General features: G+C 38.8%; 1 protein-coding gene across 2 annotated transcripts in view; it reads right to left on the bottom strand.

Annotated features, from left to right (window-relative positions):
* The window catches only part of ksr2 (kinase suppressor of ras 2), a 103,424-nt gene that overhangs the window by 61,486 nt on the left and 24,067 nt on the right, over positions 1 to 17,871 (bottom strand). For both annotated transcript variants that reach the window (XM_042421262.1, XM_042421263.1), the window contains exons 4-5: positions 10,673 to 10,708; positions 9,160 to 9,661 (exon numbers count right to left, since the gene is read on the bottom strand). In XM_042421262.1, coding sequence (XP_042277196.1) covers positions 9,160 to 9,661; positions 10,673 to 10,708 — 538 coding nt within the window. The remainder of the gene's footprint in view (positions 1 to 9,159; positions 9,662 to 10,672; positions 10,709 to 17,871) is intronic.

The following is a 17,871-nucleotide window of genomic DNA, read 5'->3' as shown; positions in this document are numbered from 1 at the left end:
AGAAGAGGAAACACAGAGAGAAAGGGGAAATACAGTATACGATGTGTACACCAGCTCAGTGAAAGCAAACAGCTAAATTAGTCATGGAATGGATGCAAATTTGCTTCCCCTGAGTGTTGCATGGTAGAATTACCCTGAGAGAAGCAGAGGGTGAATCATGCCAACCCCCGGCGCCATGTGATTTATTAGCAAACATCCAATTCAATAAGAAAGTGCTTAACATTCAAAAAGCTGTGAAACTCTCATAAGGTGGCATTAACTATATGATATTATCGTTTCCACTGGCGGGGGGAAGGCAAGACAAGAGACCGAGGAAAAGCAAACACGCCCACTTTCCTGAACGATCTTGGTGTGACGTGCCAAGTGGGACTGTGACAGTCTGAAAACTCACTTGGCCTTTTCCACGCACGCATGTTACTACTCATTAACATAGACAACGCGGTTCATAATTGACACTGCAGCCCAAAGAGCCTCTCCACTTTGAAAAGGGCACAGAGAGAAAGGAGGGGGGGCGGGGTTGAGAAATAAAGATAGAAGAGAGAGAGAGAGAGAGAGAGAGAGTAAGGCTGCAACATAAGCAAAATGAAATTGCTGTTGCACCCCTGCCTAGAAATTAAAGTTTAAGCGGTGCTGGGTATCCAGCACACTTATGTTTTAAGTAAAATTATGAACATGTTGAACGGCCTCAAAGACATATTCCACCCACAGACACTTCTACATTGTTATATAATCAGTTTGTCATGATCAATGCGTTTCAGACGGTGTTTTTACATGACAAAAGAAATGAAGCATTTTACTGCACTCTGCCATCATTACAAAAACTTTTCCACTTCAGAAACTTTTTAGGAACTCTGAACTCAAAAACTTAAAGTCCCCCTCTATTCAAAAATGTGTTTTTCTTCTTGTTCCTACAGATTGGTTTGATGCATGTGCAGAGTTTGACACTAGACGGCTGTTTTCACATCCATCTGCTTAAAAGTGCAAAGTTTCTCTGTGCTCACTGAAAATCTGATTTTAAGTGGGCGGGCTTAAGAGCATGATTTGAGACATCACAACTAGTTTGGAGCCAATCCTGGTCCAATATTCGACTTAAAACAAGTGTGATGTGGAAACTTGATGTCTCCAGTGCACAAACACTGAGAATGGACTTTATGATGAAGTAGGAGGGGATACTTTTTAGGAGTAGGATTTTGTGTGGAAAAAAACATATTATAGACAATTATTAATTAGTAGATTACTTTATATACATCTTGATAGTTCAGGTTTTTTGAAGTTGGGTTGTATGAAGTAGTTATCCATAGTCAGTGCAGTAGATTTGGGTTGGCAGACTCCTGGTTTGGAGAAGCAGGCAGGAGTAACGGAAGCTAAGCAATGCACTGCTGTGGATGGGGACAGCAGCAAAATGTATTTTAGCCACCTAAAAAAAATCAATATCACTTTAAGTGTACGCTATATTTAGAATATTTTCACATGCCGTGCACTGTATTACACCGCACATCAGCTGTTTGGGTCATAAAATGCTGCTGCGGCGTAATACAGTGCCCGGCATGCATAGGAATACAGAAGTTCTATGGTTGAGAAAATGTAGTGCCAAAGGAAAGGGCTATCTGGCAGCAAGGTAAAGCAATGAAAAAATATTAAATATTCTATTGTAATGTTTTGATCAGTGTTTTCAACAACATGCATGGTCTGAAGAATGGAGAATCAGTATTTTTCAGTGCAACAGTGACAACAGGATAATCCTTGAAAAGAGAGATTAGAAAATGATTAGCAAATCTTTTGACTGTATCAAAAAGGGCACATGCAACTGTTGGTTTGATTGATTTACTGATTGTGTGTGTGTGTGTGTGTGTGTGTGTGTGTGTGTGTGTGTGTGTGTGTGTGTGTGTGTGTGTGTGTGTGTAGCGTGTATGTGAGTCAGTGTTTGCAGGTGTTCAGTGGGGTGCGAAGCACTTGATTGACAGCAGAAATTGGTTCTTACATTTCAAAGTCAAATTAGTAAATGTGGGGAAAGAGTGGCATCATTACTGACAAGATGTTAAATATATTAACAGAAGAAATGTCATTTCTGGCTCTCTAGACAACATAAACACAACAATCTTAAAAAATCTTCAGGTGTTCCACACCTTGGTGTATTTTATAGGATTTCACAATTGTTTTTATACTGGACATAATCAATCATGTCACGTAGGGTTAACAATGATTTGATGACATTTTCACAGCTCACCCGCAGACACTTCAGTCATCACACCAAAACAAACAGTGGGATTGTATTGATCCCATACAGCAGTGCTCTTTAACCCTGTCCATGGAAAATCCCTTCTGTGAAAAATGGGCAGCCAAAATGGATGTATTGACAGAAAGTATGTGTTGTTGGACAGATGACCAGCAGATCGTGATTTCTTTTTTTGCTCAAGAACTAACATATTGCCTAATTAAATACAGCGAATGATGCTTTATATTTAGGTTGATTAGCTTTTAAGCAAATGTATCTTAAACTGTATCTTTCATTCTTTGAATAAAATGGAAATAAAAATGAAAAGCCCCACAGCTTCTAATGCCTGTTGCATGCATCTTAAACTGGACTCCTCTGTGGGACCAACAATCCTATCCCTTCCTCTCAGCCTCCTTCCAAAACACACCAGCAACCAGGTATCCAAAATAACGAGAAGAACATGGAGGCAAATAAAAAAAACAACACAAATGCATCACCAGTTCTAGACAGTTGTTTTTAGAAAGGGATAATCAGAATTATCCCTTTCCATTAACTGGTTTTATTGTATTTAACGGTCAATATAGCTTCGCTGACATCGTACACATAGCAGCAAATGAAGCTAACTCATAGTTAATTTCATATAAAGCACTTAAAACATGCTTGTTCAAACTCATCTCCTGGCGTCTGTCTCAATTCAACTCTGACTCAACAACTGTGATTCAAACATTTATGAATCTATGTTTTTCATTTTGGTTTCCTTTGGTAATGGGTTGGAAGTCATCCACATCTACCGAGTACATTTTTGTTGTAATAAGTATTTGCTGCCTGAGCTTTTATTGAGAGACTCCTGCTTCCAAGTAAACAACGAAGGTTGAATGACATTTATATTACAAAATACAAAAGATAACGTCAATGATTATTTAAATGTGAACTGTAGTCTGTTTGCATTTTGCTGTGAGTGTACACTGAATGACTCAGACTAATTTCAACTTTCTTATTTCCTTAAATTTCCTAAATAAACTTGGCAGCATCCGTGGACTCAGCATATTTTTTAATGCTGGGAAAAAAATATTTAATTAGATGATGGAGAATATGTTTTGCTACTTTTCAGTCATCACAAACTGATATAGAAGGTAAAGATGTACACAGGAGAAGTAACTGTAAAAAACTTCTTAATGAAGTGTATTCTTGCTTTATTTGTGCTGTGAACAAAATCTTCTTCTGAACTCGGAGCAAGAAATACTAAATTGTTGGTTGAGAGGATTTGTTTTAAGATACAAATTCAAACAATTTAACACAATCAGCTAAATAAAATATGTGAGATCTGAAATGTGGGGTTGCTGCAAGTTAAAACAAAAAGTGTTGCACTTCTTAATGGCTTTCACTTAAAAAGAAAGTACTCTGTGTCACTTGCAAATGATTTCACATGCTACTAATTGGCAAGATTAAGCTACTTGTTAAAGACATGCCAGAAGTTCTATTTTTACATTACATCTATCAACCAAGAGCCTGAGTCATTACCATAGGAACAAGACGAATCTGCTCAGTGTGTATCTCCAACGATCTGCTGAGAATGTATATGTATTTATATTCCATTCAATTGCGCAGCGCAGTAAAAAAAAAAATATTATCATATCAGTGGTGTCTTCATGCTTTCCCATTAAAGGACAATTAAGCAGAATATATTTAAAATATATTATTATAGTTTTCGTAATGTCCATGTGTGATGTACTCACACTGTGCCCAGTAGATTAAGATCTACGTGGTTCATACAATAAGCTGTGTTAATTCAACACAGTATGGATCCACTTGTAATGAAGACCATGTTCAGAACTTCCTCCTTCCTTGTTAGCAATCACGGGTTAAAGTTTGATACTGAAGTTGCTTGTTTTGGCACACAGATAAACAGAGAGGATTGTAAGGATGATGCTGATGCTGATGATGATCTACGTACATCTGGAGGTAAATGTTCTGTGATACAGTGATGCTGAGAAAGAAGAAAAGTTTCCCTAACAGGACAATAAAGTATATCTTATTTTAAATAGCCTTTTTTTTTTAAATTAATCACAGTTAGTCATAGTTTCTTTATACAATATTTATCACTGCAGTCAAAAAACTAATTGTTTTTGAAGGTGAGGAAGGACCTTTAGGTAAAAATTATATAGTTTCATTATTTAGTTTTTACTTTCAATAGCCTAGTGCTTTTCTTAAAAGTACGCTCTTTCTCTGTAATAATTTGAGGCATTTTCTGAAATGAGTACCTTCTCAAGTTTAACATCTATTTCCACCATTCCAACTTTCAAAAAGTGGATACCTTTAACTTTCATGAGGTCACATTTGTCCATTTTTGTTCCACATCCTTTGGCATTTTGAGGTCTAGTTACCTACCACCAACTATATCTGCTTGAAATAACAGATGCAACATGACACAAAATCAATTTATTTATTAAATGTAAACAAAAGAAAATGAGTTGTTTGGCTTTAGACTGAATCCAGGTTATGGAGAGAAAAAGTATTGAGTTTAAAGCTTAGAAATCATTTTTTAACAAAATGACTCCCTGTAATGTGAACGTGTTGCTAGTACTGCTCATCCTACTGAGGATCAACACCTAAACAACCGTTCCGTAAAGCTTTCTGTTCATTGTTTTTGTTTGCTGGATGATCTGGTTAAGTCATTAAAAAAAAGCAGCCACAGATAACATTACATGCCAACTTCAAAAAAGCTAAAAGAAGCTAATGTAGAGGATCAAGCATCTAACGAGCCAAACAGATGGGAAAAAAAAACCTCAAACTTCCCAACACAGGTGAAAGTTTGCTTTCTTTTGCATACAACTTGCAAAATCAACAGAGGTTTAATCTCAGGGTGAGATTTTCTTGGATTCATAGATATTACTGGGGGCAATTTGCTCATTATTTCTGGGATAGAAACCAGCCTGTGGTTCACTGCAAGCTAAAAAGAAAACACATTATCACACAGACAAACACATAAAACCGCAAAGCACAGAGCTATAAAACAAGAGAAGAGGGCTGATTCTTTACAATAAAAGCAACTGGAAACAAATGTCAGACCATGATGCAGAAATATCCCTGTACAACATCTGAAAAGCACATTTTGTGCAGCTGAAGATCAATAAACATTGAAGCAGAGGCTATTACTGTATGCCTTAGAAAAACATTAGGATGCCCTGAAAGCACCTAATCCCAACTTTTGAGATGATGTGCAATGTAACCAACTTTGATAAATAATAATTTTAATAATGACGTATTAAGCCAAAACATGAATATTAACCATATTTGAAAAACAAACACGCTTTGACTATCAATTATCAATGCAATTCCTCCAGTTTTCACACTGTAGTGACATACCAAGAGGAGAAGATGCTCCAGGAAAGCAGAATATGATTAACTTTGATTCATGTCTATGTATAATGTACTGTATGGTGAAGCAATTAAGTAATCTTTTATCTCTGAAGTTAATGGAAATACTTGAATGTTTCCAAAGCAAAAGGACAATGGGCAATTACTGCATTTAAAAAAAATAAAATGTCACTTATCTATCAGTGGCAAAACCAAACCTGAGTTTTTCTTCCAACATGGTATGCTAGGTATTGTTCCACATTCATCTACATAGTCTCTGAGCTGTATTGTGCTGTGATAATGAGATATTAGGTCATATCTCATTAAGATAAAGGGAGAAAAATGTCTCTTGGGGTCAGAGGGTAATCCCTGGTTATTGTGTCCTGGCCATAGTGCCAGGCAATTAAGCAAGAGAAAATGAGGACCTGAAGAGCACTGTGAGCTTATTAAAATCCTGAGGTTGGTATTAGGTAGAAATATGGGTAGTATGGAGGGAATAGGGTGTCATAGAAAAGCAGCCATTAAAGTATGAAACAGCCTTTTGTGGGATATTTTAGATAGTTTTTCAGGGTTGGTTTGCTCCAGAGAACTTGTTTTTCATCTCAACACTGAGCCATAAAGTGAAACACAAGGAGATGAATGGTAATGCTAATGCAGGATGTATAAAAATGTAATACTTCAAGGCTTCAAACTTCAGGTATTTACTCCTGCATCAAGAAAAAAAAAAAACAGATGCCATCTTTGCAATGAGGCCAATTCCTTTGCGCATACAGAAACAAACCAGTGCATGCGCCTCATGCCAGAACTGAACCACCAACTTGATACTTGCCAGCACCATCCTCCGACCAATTATGATGTATTATGAGAGGTATTTGGCTATCAGAGAAGCCAGCAGATCTGCCCTGTCTCAATGAGTTGCAACATTTCCAGGCACACACAGGCCATTGATTAGAGAGGCTCAACTCACAGCCTGCAGTCTATCAGCGCTCAGGGACCGGTAATCAATTCTCTAATGCCGTTTGAGCCTATTCACTGCAGCTATGATCCACTCCTCACTGTGCAGATACACATACACACGCCCACGTGCACGGATATATGTGGATGTAGCCCAGTCCGCAACCAAGCACACACCAAATATAACCCAGATGGCCATCGTAAAAGCAGAGGACAACTCCCAAATATTAACTTACCAAGTGTAGCAGTGATAGGGCACTGTCATCTAATGGCATTATCAAAATGAGTGCAGCTCTCCTGAGGCAGACTCTGGTTCCTGATTACCTAGCAGTGGTGGACCCTGTTCGTGGCCAAATCTGATCAGCATAGCACCAGATGCACGCATCGCCGGTCAGGAACTCAGCCTCGAGGCCCCTTATCTCTACCAACAGACTGTTGGTTCTTTATGGGCAATGATGTCCTCTTAGGAATTAATCTGATTGGGCTCTGGTGGAAGATTATGTTGGAGTAAAACTGCTGAAAGGAAAGGTGGGGCACCAACTTCCTTTCTGTACTACATAGATCAGATGGAATTACGCTGTGAGACCTTGTACAAATCAGGAAAGAGAGAGTGCTGAATCTCTGAATGTTCGCTTCAGGCAGGCCATCTGCTGAAATTGACTGACCAGCGCTAACTTACAGCAGAATATGGTCTCTAAGAAACTTTATAAACAAGACCATTGAGACAGTCACACAGGAACACTGCAAACACACCTGACAGAAGTGCATTGTGCTCCTGCTGTAACCAATAAGGTGCCTCATGATAACACTATTAACTAATTATGTATTAATTATATATATTATATATTTAATTAATAAAAATGTTTCTGTAAATAATGCACATTGATGTTTATGTCTGTGCTAATTAACATTGCAAAAAAAAAAGAAAAATTGAGAGGAAATGGGGGAACATTTGTGTGCGCTGCTCTTGGATTTTTTGTGCAATAACCCTGTCAAAACCACAAACCAAGAGAATGCCAGGTGTAGTGTTGACCAATGAAATGATCCCCGCCTCCTTGTGGAGCGTTCGGTAGGGGGCGGTTGCTCTGTAACCAGGTTCATCCACTTCTGCCCTCCATGGCTTTATTAAATGGACTTCCTTTGCTTTCTTTACGACTTTTGAAATAAATTTAATGTGGCTATACTTTTTACAATAATAGCTACATATAATAGTAGCCGTAACGCACACCGGCCTCCCGTTAGTATGCTAGAGGAGAAAACGACATCACCTTCATGACTCAGGAGTGGGAGTCTAATGGGTCCCCAAAGTCAAGGAGCTCAAATAAATTTTTTATTTTAAATGTGCTATTATTTCCTTCAAATTGTATTGATGAAGTCAGATTTGCATCAATGATAATATGCTTGCCTTCCAAGTGTTGTACATCACATGAACACTGTTGCTAGGCAACTAACAACAAAATGGACACTGTAGTGTTTCTTTTATTTTCTTTTATTTCTTCTATTTATTCCAATTTATTCCAATCTCAGTTAATGCTACAGCGTGATCACTGGAGATTGAGATACACATTTAGCTACTCTTAATTTCTCTGGGTTTGACTGCCCTGCCAGTCATCTGCGAGTCGGCAGTTAAGGTTTAGGACCAAAATACATTTCTGATCTGCTGCTACATTGTGAACCATCCAGACCTCTCAGGTCATCTGGGACAGGTCTGTTTTCTGTCCCCAGAGTAAAAACTAGCAGTGTTCAGTTTTTTTATGCTCCACATATCTGGAACAAAATCCCAGAAAACTGCAGGTCTGCTGCAACTCTCAGTTCTTTTAAATCACACCTGAAGACTTTTCTGTTTGCCGCTGCCTTATATTAACCCTCAAATTAAACCAAATTTGAGGATTAATATTTTACACTGCACTGTAACTTTTATTCTCTTGTTTTATCTGTATTATTCCCTTTGAGCTTCTTTTTATTTCCAAATTTAACACTTTTTAATTGTTTTTATATGTCTTTTTACTTGTGTTGCTTTTATATTCTGTTTTGATGCCTTTTATGCTCTATGTAAAGCATTTGCCTTGTTGTTGAAATGTGCTATATAAATAAACTTGCCTTGCCTTAATAGTGTCTGTGATGCACCTTTTTCTTCAAGGATTTCCTCAGCTTTATCAGTAACAGACCCCGTGTTGTTCAACTGGAAAGCTGAAACTTAATGTCTGTAATGTAACTAGTAAACATGATGTAACTGATTTAATTGTAGATATGCAGATATGGTACCTGCAAGTGGGGACGTGTTTCCCATATTTACAATATATGAAACCTTTCTGATAGAGCAGACTTTGAATAGAAGGATATATAACGGCCAATAAGGGATGCTTTAAGTAAAGTGAATACGCCACAAGGAGGTAGGGATCATTTGACTGGTCAACACTACACTTGGCATTTTATTGGTTGGATAAATTTGACAGGGTTATTGCACAAAAAATCCAAGAGCAGACATTTCACAAATTTGGGACTGATAGCAGATTCCACTTCTATGTTGTGAATTGTTCAATTGTGTGACACTTATTTTCATTGGAGATTGGATTAGGTCTTTAACTAAACACACATTTCCATTAAAAAATCCATGAGAGAATAACACTTACTTTGGTGTCTGGGTGTCATCCAAGCGGTTCCCCAGCTGGAACTCATGGGATTTGCTGCGGTGCAGTGCGGTGAAGCCCGGCAGCAGATGGATGAGCTTGCGGCTTGGCGGAGGAGGCGTTCCTGGGGCCTTCACTTTGTTCCTTCGCCGCATAGGGGGAGTGCCAGGAGGTGTCATGGTGTTGACCACCAAGGGAGTCCGAGGAGGCGTGTGGCCAAAATGCCTCTGGCGGGGTGATGGGGGCAGGGAGCGATGACCAGAGTCCAAGGGAGGGAAGAGCCCTGTGGCGGGGCTGTCGACAGTGAGTCGATCGGCGTACAAAGGGGGGGCCAGGGCCTGGGGGCTGTGGCACATGTGCTGGTTGTACTTGGACTGGACTTTGGGGCTTTGGGAGAGCTGGAACCGGATCCATTGACTGGCCTCTGGCTGGCACACCGGAGTGTTTTCTTTACCCGACTCAGAGGTGGGCCACTGGATGGACCAGTCCTGCTTTGCCTGGCTCCCTGTCAAATGAGAACAGAGATACAGACTGATTTAAACACCAAAGATTGCAACATACTGCATAAAATGTATATAAAATGTATGTTAAAGAGTCAATTCACCCAAATTTAAAAAAGGTAGATTGTCTGAATCCTTTTACAAAACCATGCAGATAGTTTTATTTGCCCAGGTTTTGAGATTTCTCTTATTTATCTTTCTGCCACCACCTCATTACAGTGAAAGTGAATGGAATTGTATTTGTGGTGTTCACAGCACTGAAATATCATATTCAGAACAATTCAATGACAACATGTCTTTCCAGAAACAATGTCCAGGTTACTCTGGATAATCCACAGACCTTGCTGTGAAACTATTTTCATCTGAACTACTTTCTACAGAAGAAATAGTCCTTCTGTTAGAAATAGAAATCTGTTGAAAGATGTTTCAGTTGAATTTAAAATATTTGATTGATATTTCATTGTAGATACACTTTATTTCATATCTTAAAACCTGGGCAAATAAAACCAAAACTTGTCTGCATGTGTAGATACCACTTAGGGTAAGAGAGATTTTTTTTCATAATTTGGGTGAAAATTTAGTAATATGGTGTTATCAAGTTAAAGTAAATTGGTTCTCGCCATGCACTTAGTACTAAAACATCTATTAGCTTTATATCTTGATTGCAGCAGTTAGTAATCTTGGCAGCAGGCGGACATTCAGGACCAGCAAATATGCTCAATTTGAGTAATGAAAAATTAACTTTGCTGTTATTTGATGCAAATGTATTAGTATTGCAGTAGTATTCAAATATGCTGATGTGGAGCGGATTAAGCATGAATGGATTGAGCAAGAGAGTGAGAGAAATGGAGGAGTGCGCTAAAACAGAAGAGCAAAGCTGCATGAGTCATAACACAAGCCGACTTCTGCCGAAACGAAACTTTTAGTTGAATGAGAAAGAAAGAACAAGAGAGGCGAAAAGCTTGAACATAAGCAGCCAAAATCAGTGTTTTTGAGCTCAGATGACAATACTTTACCTCCGTTACTGTGCAATTTATCCTCCTCAAGTTGTTCTTCAGAAAGAAACAAAAGAAGAATGTTTTTATTGATGTGGCAGAGACACGGCTGAAATAGTTTGAAATATTCTACTTGTCTTTCCATTTGCAGTTATGCATAGCCAAAAGGCTGTTCAGCAAAAAATATATATAATGTTGGTGGAATCGATCCTGGGTAGCAGCAGATGCAGTATCTCATGCATGACTGAGTCTGGGCAAAAATGACCCCACAGTCTTCAAAACTGCTACTGACTGTCAAGCTGCCATATATGCAAATTTCTGTCAACAACCCTGCACTTTTCTCTTTTTTTTTTCTCCTTGTTCATGTGTCATTATTTTTCCTCCTTGTGACATTGTCTCTAAGGAACTATAAGCATCAAAAACACAAACTTCAAACACAAAATCAACACCAGCAACATCAAATGAACCACGAAAAACATAACCCGTAATAGGTCCCGGTGGAATTTCTAAACTTGGGGGGGAAAAAAAGCCAACAGCTTTTTCCACTTTGTAATGTTATAAAGAAAGGGCCGCAAGGAACGAAGAAGACGGTTGCAACATCACAGGGGACGTAATATATGAGAATTTCCAAGGGTCTCATTTTCTTTTTTCAAATATTTTTAATAAACTTGACTGGAGGTTCTTAAATTTATTGTTAAAGACTCCAAAAAAAGCACACATCATGTTGAAAGTCTGCAGGTTTTCATTTGCCAGGGGTTGAGTTTGGTGCAAACAAAACATTGCAAAATGTTTTATTTTGACAAAAGTACAAGTGTATTGAGTTTCCTGATAAGTGTAATTGTAATAGTTGCTAATACGGCCACAAATAAATGCAGTTCTCTGTGTCCTGTTTGAGTAATTAAAAGCAAAGACTAAAATGTATGTTTAAGAAAGCAAAATGAGCCCTATGGTGCACTGATGCTTTCACTATGAATTGAGTAAAGAAAAGTGAAAGGAGTGATTTCAGGCATTCACATACAGTAGTAAAGTCCTGTTTTTTGCATAGACAATGTTAGGTGACTGGCTGTTAGAGCACTTCAAGGCTTAGATGTGCATAAAACTCTGATGTTGAATCATCAGTACAAAAGATAAGCAGCCCTTCTAGAAAATATCTAGTTCATTGATAAAAAAAAAGTGAAAGATATGACTGTGTACAAAGAAACATAAGGAGAAAAGACCAATTCAGTAGGAAACATCCAATCACCCAGCTTGAAATTAAATTGCACGCACTGCTAATGCCTTACAGGATAAAAACACATTTCATTGTTATATTACTATGTAATGTAAAAAAGGTTGCTTACAGAGAATAGACCTTTTTCACAGCACATATTCACATGTCATATCAGGAAAAGCACAGGTGTTACTAACAACATGAATCATGGCTGCAATCCATTTGCTTGTGCATGTTTCAGGGCACTCGTATTGTGGCACTGCAGTTCCCTTCAGCTCTAAGGAGCATTTTAGTGTCTTTTAGTTCATTCTTTAGATTTTATGACCCTCAACTTTACTATTTTGGTTCAGTCTCACCACTCTCACTAACCCCTGGTAAACCCACTATACCACCTGCCCAGAACCAAACGGCAGACTTACTGGTGGACACAATGGAGCATTTAGAAGCTAAAAAGCCAAGTACCTTCCTCAGGTGAAGGAGACCAAAACAGAGTTAAAGTTTCATAAATATTGGACTTAAATTTGTCAAGTGACCAGAAACACAATTTCAAATGATTTCAACTAATGTTACTGTATGTCTTTTAAATGTGCAAATAGGCAAATGTTTGCTAACGTTTGTCATACAACCACAACCTAAAATGGAAATAAAATGGCGTCTTTCACTGCCCCAAGTGGACATTAAATCACTTCACTTTGATCAATTTTGAATGAATTTAGTGGGAGATGGTGGTGTTTTGATCCATATTACTTTAAATCACTTCACTTTGATCAATTTTGAATGAATATAGTAGGAGGTGGTGGTGTTTTGATCCCACTTACAGCAACAAAACCTTCTGAATTTGCCACAACACAACTTTGTACCTACAAGCTTCTTCTCCAAAGCAACAGCTGCTGAGGCTCTTGGGTATTGTAGCATTTAAAGACACAATACACGATTTCTCAGAAACACAGTTATCCAGGAGTTACCACGTTGAGGGACATTGATAGATAAGATATCTAATACCTCTAGAACCAGAAGCTACTTTCATTTTGCAAATCTATAGTTTGACTTACATTATGATACATTACACAAACAGGAGCAAATGTATGATAAAAGCTGTTGAAACAGCTTAGTTCCTGCTCTGTGGCTGAAGTTTTCTCGTCAGTTAATGTGATGTTGTCTTTGGTTGCCATGGAAACCTGCTGGTTTTCAGCACTACATGGCACATGTTTATCTATTCCCTGCGCATAAAAGTTAATGGGAAAAGTGAAAATCTGACATGGTAAACACGAGAGATTGATTTTGAAGACATGCAGTCTTATTAATACTATTTGCTGTCATTTTTAATATTGACTCATGTTCCAGAAATACAGATCACATTTGCAAGTATTGATTAGTCTCATGAATATAGGCCTACACCCTATTAACAGCACACAGCTGTAATTCACACCTATGGAGATTAGCCAGTAGGGTCCTCCTGAGTCAAGCTGTTATTGGTGCTTTGGCCTTAGTGTGACTCTGTGAGGACCACACTTAAACTGTGCCTGTACCCACATTAAGAGGACCACATCTCAACCCTAAAAAAACCCCTTCAGAAAGAAATCAAGATGCAAAAAGGATGAGTGGCCCCAAAGAGCACTCTTCCACAAATGTAGGGAGAGGAGCCTCCTTTATTAGCATGAATAAAACCACAACAAGCCACTCAGACATTTAAAAGTTCAGCTCGATCCCACATGAACGAGTAAAACTAATCAATGGCCACTGGAGAGTTCACACCACCGAGCCTTGGATTGCAGATGGGAGGCAACAGAAAGCTGATTGCTTTTGATCAGGTCTAGAGGCGTTTAATACCTGACACACAAGATGCCAATTAGTACTGTCCATTTCAAAATTAGTACCTAGCTAAATCTAACAAGATGGGCTTTTTGATGTCGAGTTATCGCTTAAATTATTTAAAAAATACTAATTAAATTATGCATTTCGCTTTGGTAAATATATTCTTGCATGAGGCATCCTCACTTTAAAATGCTTTTGACAGCGCTTATCAAACTGATACCCAAGTGAAATGTCTGTGCAAGAGAAGCAATGAACTCGAATCACACTCATGAAACTGTTGCTTCAAGTAATGAGTCAATTCATCAAGAGCGCTAGTATCTTAGCAACAGCTTCAGCAAAATAGTAACAGGACTTGTCTTATGAATTTCTTGTTTCACATGATCTCACCTAAGCAAAAGCCTCAGGCAAACCAAAGACAACCCACTGCTAAATGAGAAATGAGACGAAGAACACAGACTGAGCATAAGTTAGTAAAATTTTAAGTATTTTTTTTTTAGAAGTTGCTTTTCATGAGGAGTCCTGTTGTTTATCATAACTTCTAAGAGCTAAAAGATGTTTCCAAAGGGCAGAAGCTTGCTAATGATTCCTGTAAAAGCATTCCTATTCCTATTCCTATTTCTAGTCCAGTATACAACCCCCCATAAAATGGCTAATTGTAATTTTTACACTTGGACAGAGTCGGGCAAGCTGTTTTCCCCTGTTTCCAGTCTTTATGCTTTGATAAGCTAACCAACTGCTAGCTGAGAGTGGTGTTGATTAGTACTTATCACAGACAGAGGTAAAAAATCATTAATTAAGGTATAATTGAACATTTTGGACTGTACACTTATTTTCTTTCTTGCGAAGAGGCAGAAAACCAGCATTGACACTGCTTCGAGATTGACATTTTTTATATTTCTGGTTGTGTATGGACTAAACAGATGAGATACAAAGTGTTAATTAATGAGCTTCAGACATGTTGTAGATTGATTTTCGAGACAGAGCCATACTGTTGCTTCCTTCTTCTAGTTTTAACGCTAATATAATGGCCTCCTAGCTCTAGCTCTCACACTTAAAGTCACTCACCACTCAAAGATGTGTTCTGCTTATTATTTCTTCAGTTGGATGTTTGAGCTTCACTGAGCAGAATGACTTATGTGCAGAGTTTGATACTAGAAAGCTGTTTTAACAAGGTAATACGAATTCTTATTCAAAACAGAGTACTTTTATGTATCTTAAAACATGTCTGGAGGGGGAACTTGGTCTCAAATCTTACAAATATTAACATCAAATATTAATGACTGAATAAACAAAAGCTTAAAATCTTATTGGTATTACTTAGAGTTAAGACACTCAAACACTCTAATCTACACAAAACTATATAATCTACTCTATCATGACTGTGTTTGTGTGATTAGATTGATTAGATTTGATTGACAGGAACCAAACAACCCTCTAACTGTCATCAGATTCGAATTCAAATGTTTCTAAATCCTAATTGGAGCAAAGAGAAAAAACAGACAAACAGTTACTTTTTATGTAAAATAACCAAATGTGTTAATGCAGGAACAAATCACTCATTAGTTAGAAGCTGACTGAGAAAATGTGTTTTCCGCTGTCTGTAACACACACATGAGAGTGGTATCCATCTTCTTCTCTAACTCTAAATAAAGGTGAACAGAAAGGAAATAAACAAATTTACCAAAATGTCAAACTCTTCCTTTAATGAATCCTTGTAGATCAGTCTTTCTATCTGTGTATGAGCCAACACCGGACCGTCTTTATGCATAACTAGGTGTAATTTGGGAGCCACATCATCAATCTTCCACTCTCTTCTCCCCCCCTGAATGACTCGCATCTCCGCATCAATTGTCACGCCAAACAATGCACCTAGAGCATTTACAACTGATTGTCCTCAGCAGTGATTAATGCGAATAGCACACCCTAACACCATTAATGGGGCAATCTTAACATGCGGCGAGGCTTTGAGAAAGGCAGATAACAGCCTCATAATTGAACTAATTACCTCTAGATGTGTTGCCTCTTTGGGCTAAATGGCAGTGAAATGCCACTGAGACAGTAGCTGGTCAATCTTACTGCCACTGTAAACAGGATTTGGTGAAAGGGCAATGGCTAAGCTCAATATATGCAGTGTGCCTTTTTAAACTTGACTCTTTTGAGTTGAGGGATTGTGGATATTCTTGCAGTGTAATCAGTAGGACTCAAAGTTAGACTCAGCTAATTAGTTAGCAGCCAATAAGGACCACCCAGGGGTCTTCAGGAAGATGGGTGCTGGGGGTTCGGTCAATGCTTCTTGTGGTCGTTCTCCTTCCCTGTCGCATCTGCTTCTCTCTTCTTGACGTTTCTTCTTCACCGCCTGTCGTCACCACTCCTTCCTCACCCTAATTTTCTCTCATGTTATGCCATGTCCCTCTTTCTCCACCTCCCCCCCCTTGACTTTCCTTTCCTCTCCTCCTCCGATCTGCTTTCTCGCATATTCTATGCCTCCCTCTCCTCATCCTCTCCTCGTCTTTTTTTTTTTTTTTTTCTTACTGATGGCATTTGAAGCCAATTAGGTGTTTATTTGCATGTGAAGCTGTCTCAAGGCTGAGCATGGGGACATTCCTCTAAGCTATCAAAGATTACAGAGGAAAGGCACCGAGGAGACCTGTCGTGCTAAGCAAAGATCAACACTATTAGCCTGATCAACAGAAGGACTCATATTCAAGAAATTCTCCATGTGAAAAAACGTTTGTATGAGTGTGTGAGCCTGTGCATGCGTGTGGACTTGTCTAGAGGGGCGGGCTGGATAATGTGTGTATATTGCGGCACAAAGGACCGACCGGCTGCCTCCGAATTGTATGACTCATCCTCATTGCAACTCGTGGACTGCAATCCCAAGAGCCTGTAGTGAAAAATTCTATTAACTTGCATTAGTTTCCTTCCTCCACCATTACACCACAGAGAAACATGCACTCACTTAGGATGCTCTCTGTTTCTCTGGTTATGTGATGTATAAACTGCCTAGACTGTAAAATATATGAATGTCTGCCAATTACATAATTCCTGATGACTCACAAACTGGAACAACATATTTTCTTTGAAAAAGCATGAGCATAATCTGTAATCCTTCTTTCTGCTCTCATTCATAATGGTTGAATATATCAGTACTTTAGCAACAACCTCCAGATTTTTTTTAGAGAAAAATGTAACATATAGTATAAAGACTCTAGATGTAAGAACATCCTCCGCTTCTTGCTTAGCAGTGTTTAAGTGCTAAATGCTCTCATGGGGCTCTGTAACCCCTCAGAAACACATTTAATTTCTCTACTCATGCAAATATACAGCAACCATACAGGTACACGCACAGATGTGCAAACAGCAATGCTTCGAAGCTATGACACATCTCCCTCTCCAAACTCCATCATCTGGGCAAGAATATGAAGAACAGTCCCGCACGCCCTGTATTTCTCTCAGCTGAAAGTGCCTCTCACCGCTCTGTGTGGTGGTGGTGGTGTTGCTGTGGTGCATTCCCACATCTCCAGCCAGCCCCCCTTTTAGAGAGCCCATTAGTGGCTCTGTGTGGCCAGACCCTGCCTTTGGAGAGTCAGAAAAGAGGCAGGGAGGTAGAGAGGGGTGTACGGATGAGGCGATGGGAGTGAAGAAGAGTAAAGAGAGGCAGAAATGATAATGATAAACAATAAGCAGGGAGGATAGGAAGAAAAGAGACAGAAAGAGAGGAAACAGGAAACAATGAGGACAGGCATTCATGGCTGATTTATGAAGAGCAGCTGATGTTAGATTTTTATAGCAGTTTCTAGTCTAGACTAAGATGTGACCCTACTATAAAAAAACTGTGCTTTACCTACAGTACTAAGTTTTTTTTTCCAGAGCTTTCAGTTGAAGTGGCTTAACTGTCATCACCTGAACAAAGTACGGCACTTCAGTCATGTGAAAACAGGTGGTTGTACATGGAAAGGAGATTGTTTTTCTTTTAAAGATAGTCTTTGGTTCCATCATTCTCAGATCGCCCACTGACTCCCGGTCGATGACTTTGATGCCTTCCGGTGTTGATTCAGTCTCTTATCCAGGATCTTTGTTTTCCCCACGGCTGTCATGTGTGATCAGGTGTTTGCTTTATCTTCAGGGTGTGCAAGTCGAGAGCTTAAGGTGTTGAAAGGTTTGCTGTAAGTGCTGACTGATCTGAAGGTTAGGA

Source organism: Thunnus maccoyii, chromosome 9 (genome assembly GCF_910596095.1).
Source record: "Thunnus maccoyii chromosome 9, fThuMac1.1, whole genome shotgun sequence".
Taxonomy (NCBI): Eukaryota; Metazoa; Chordata; class Actinopteri; order Scombriformes; family Scombridae; genus Thunnus; species Thunnus maccoyii.
This window is presented reverse-complemented; position numbering and strand designations above follow the sequence as displayed.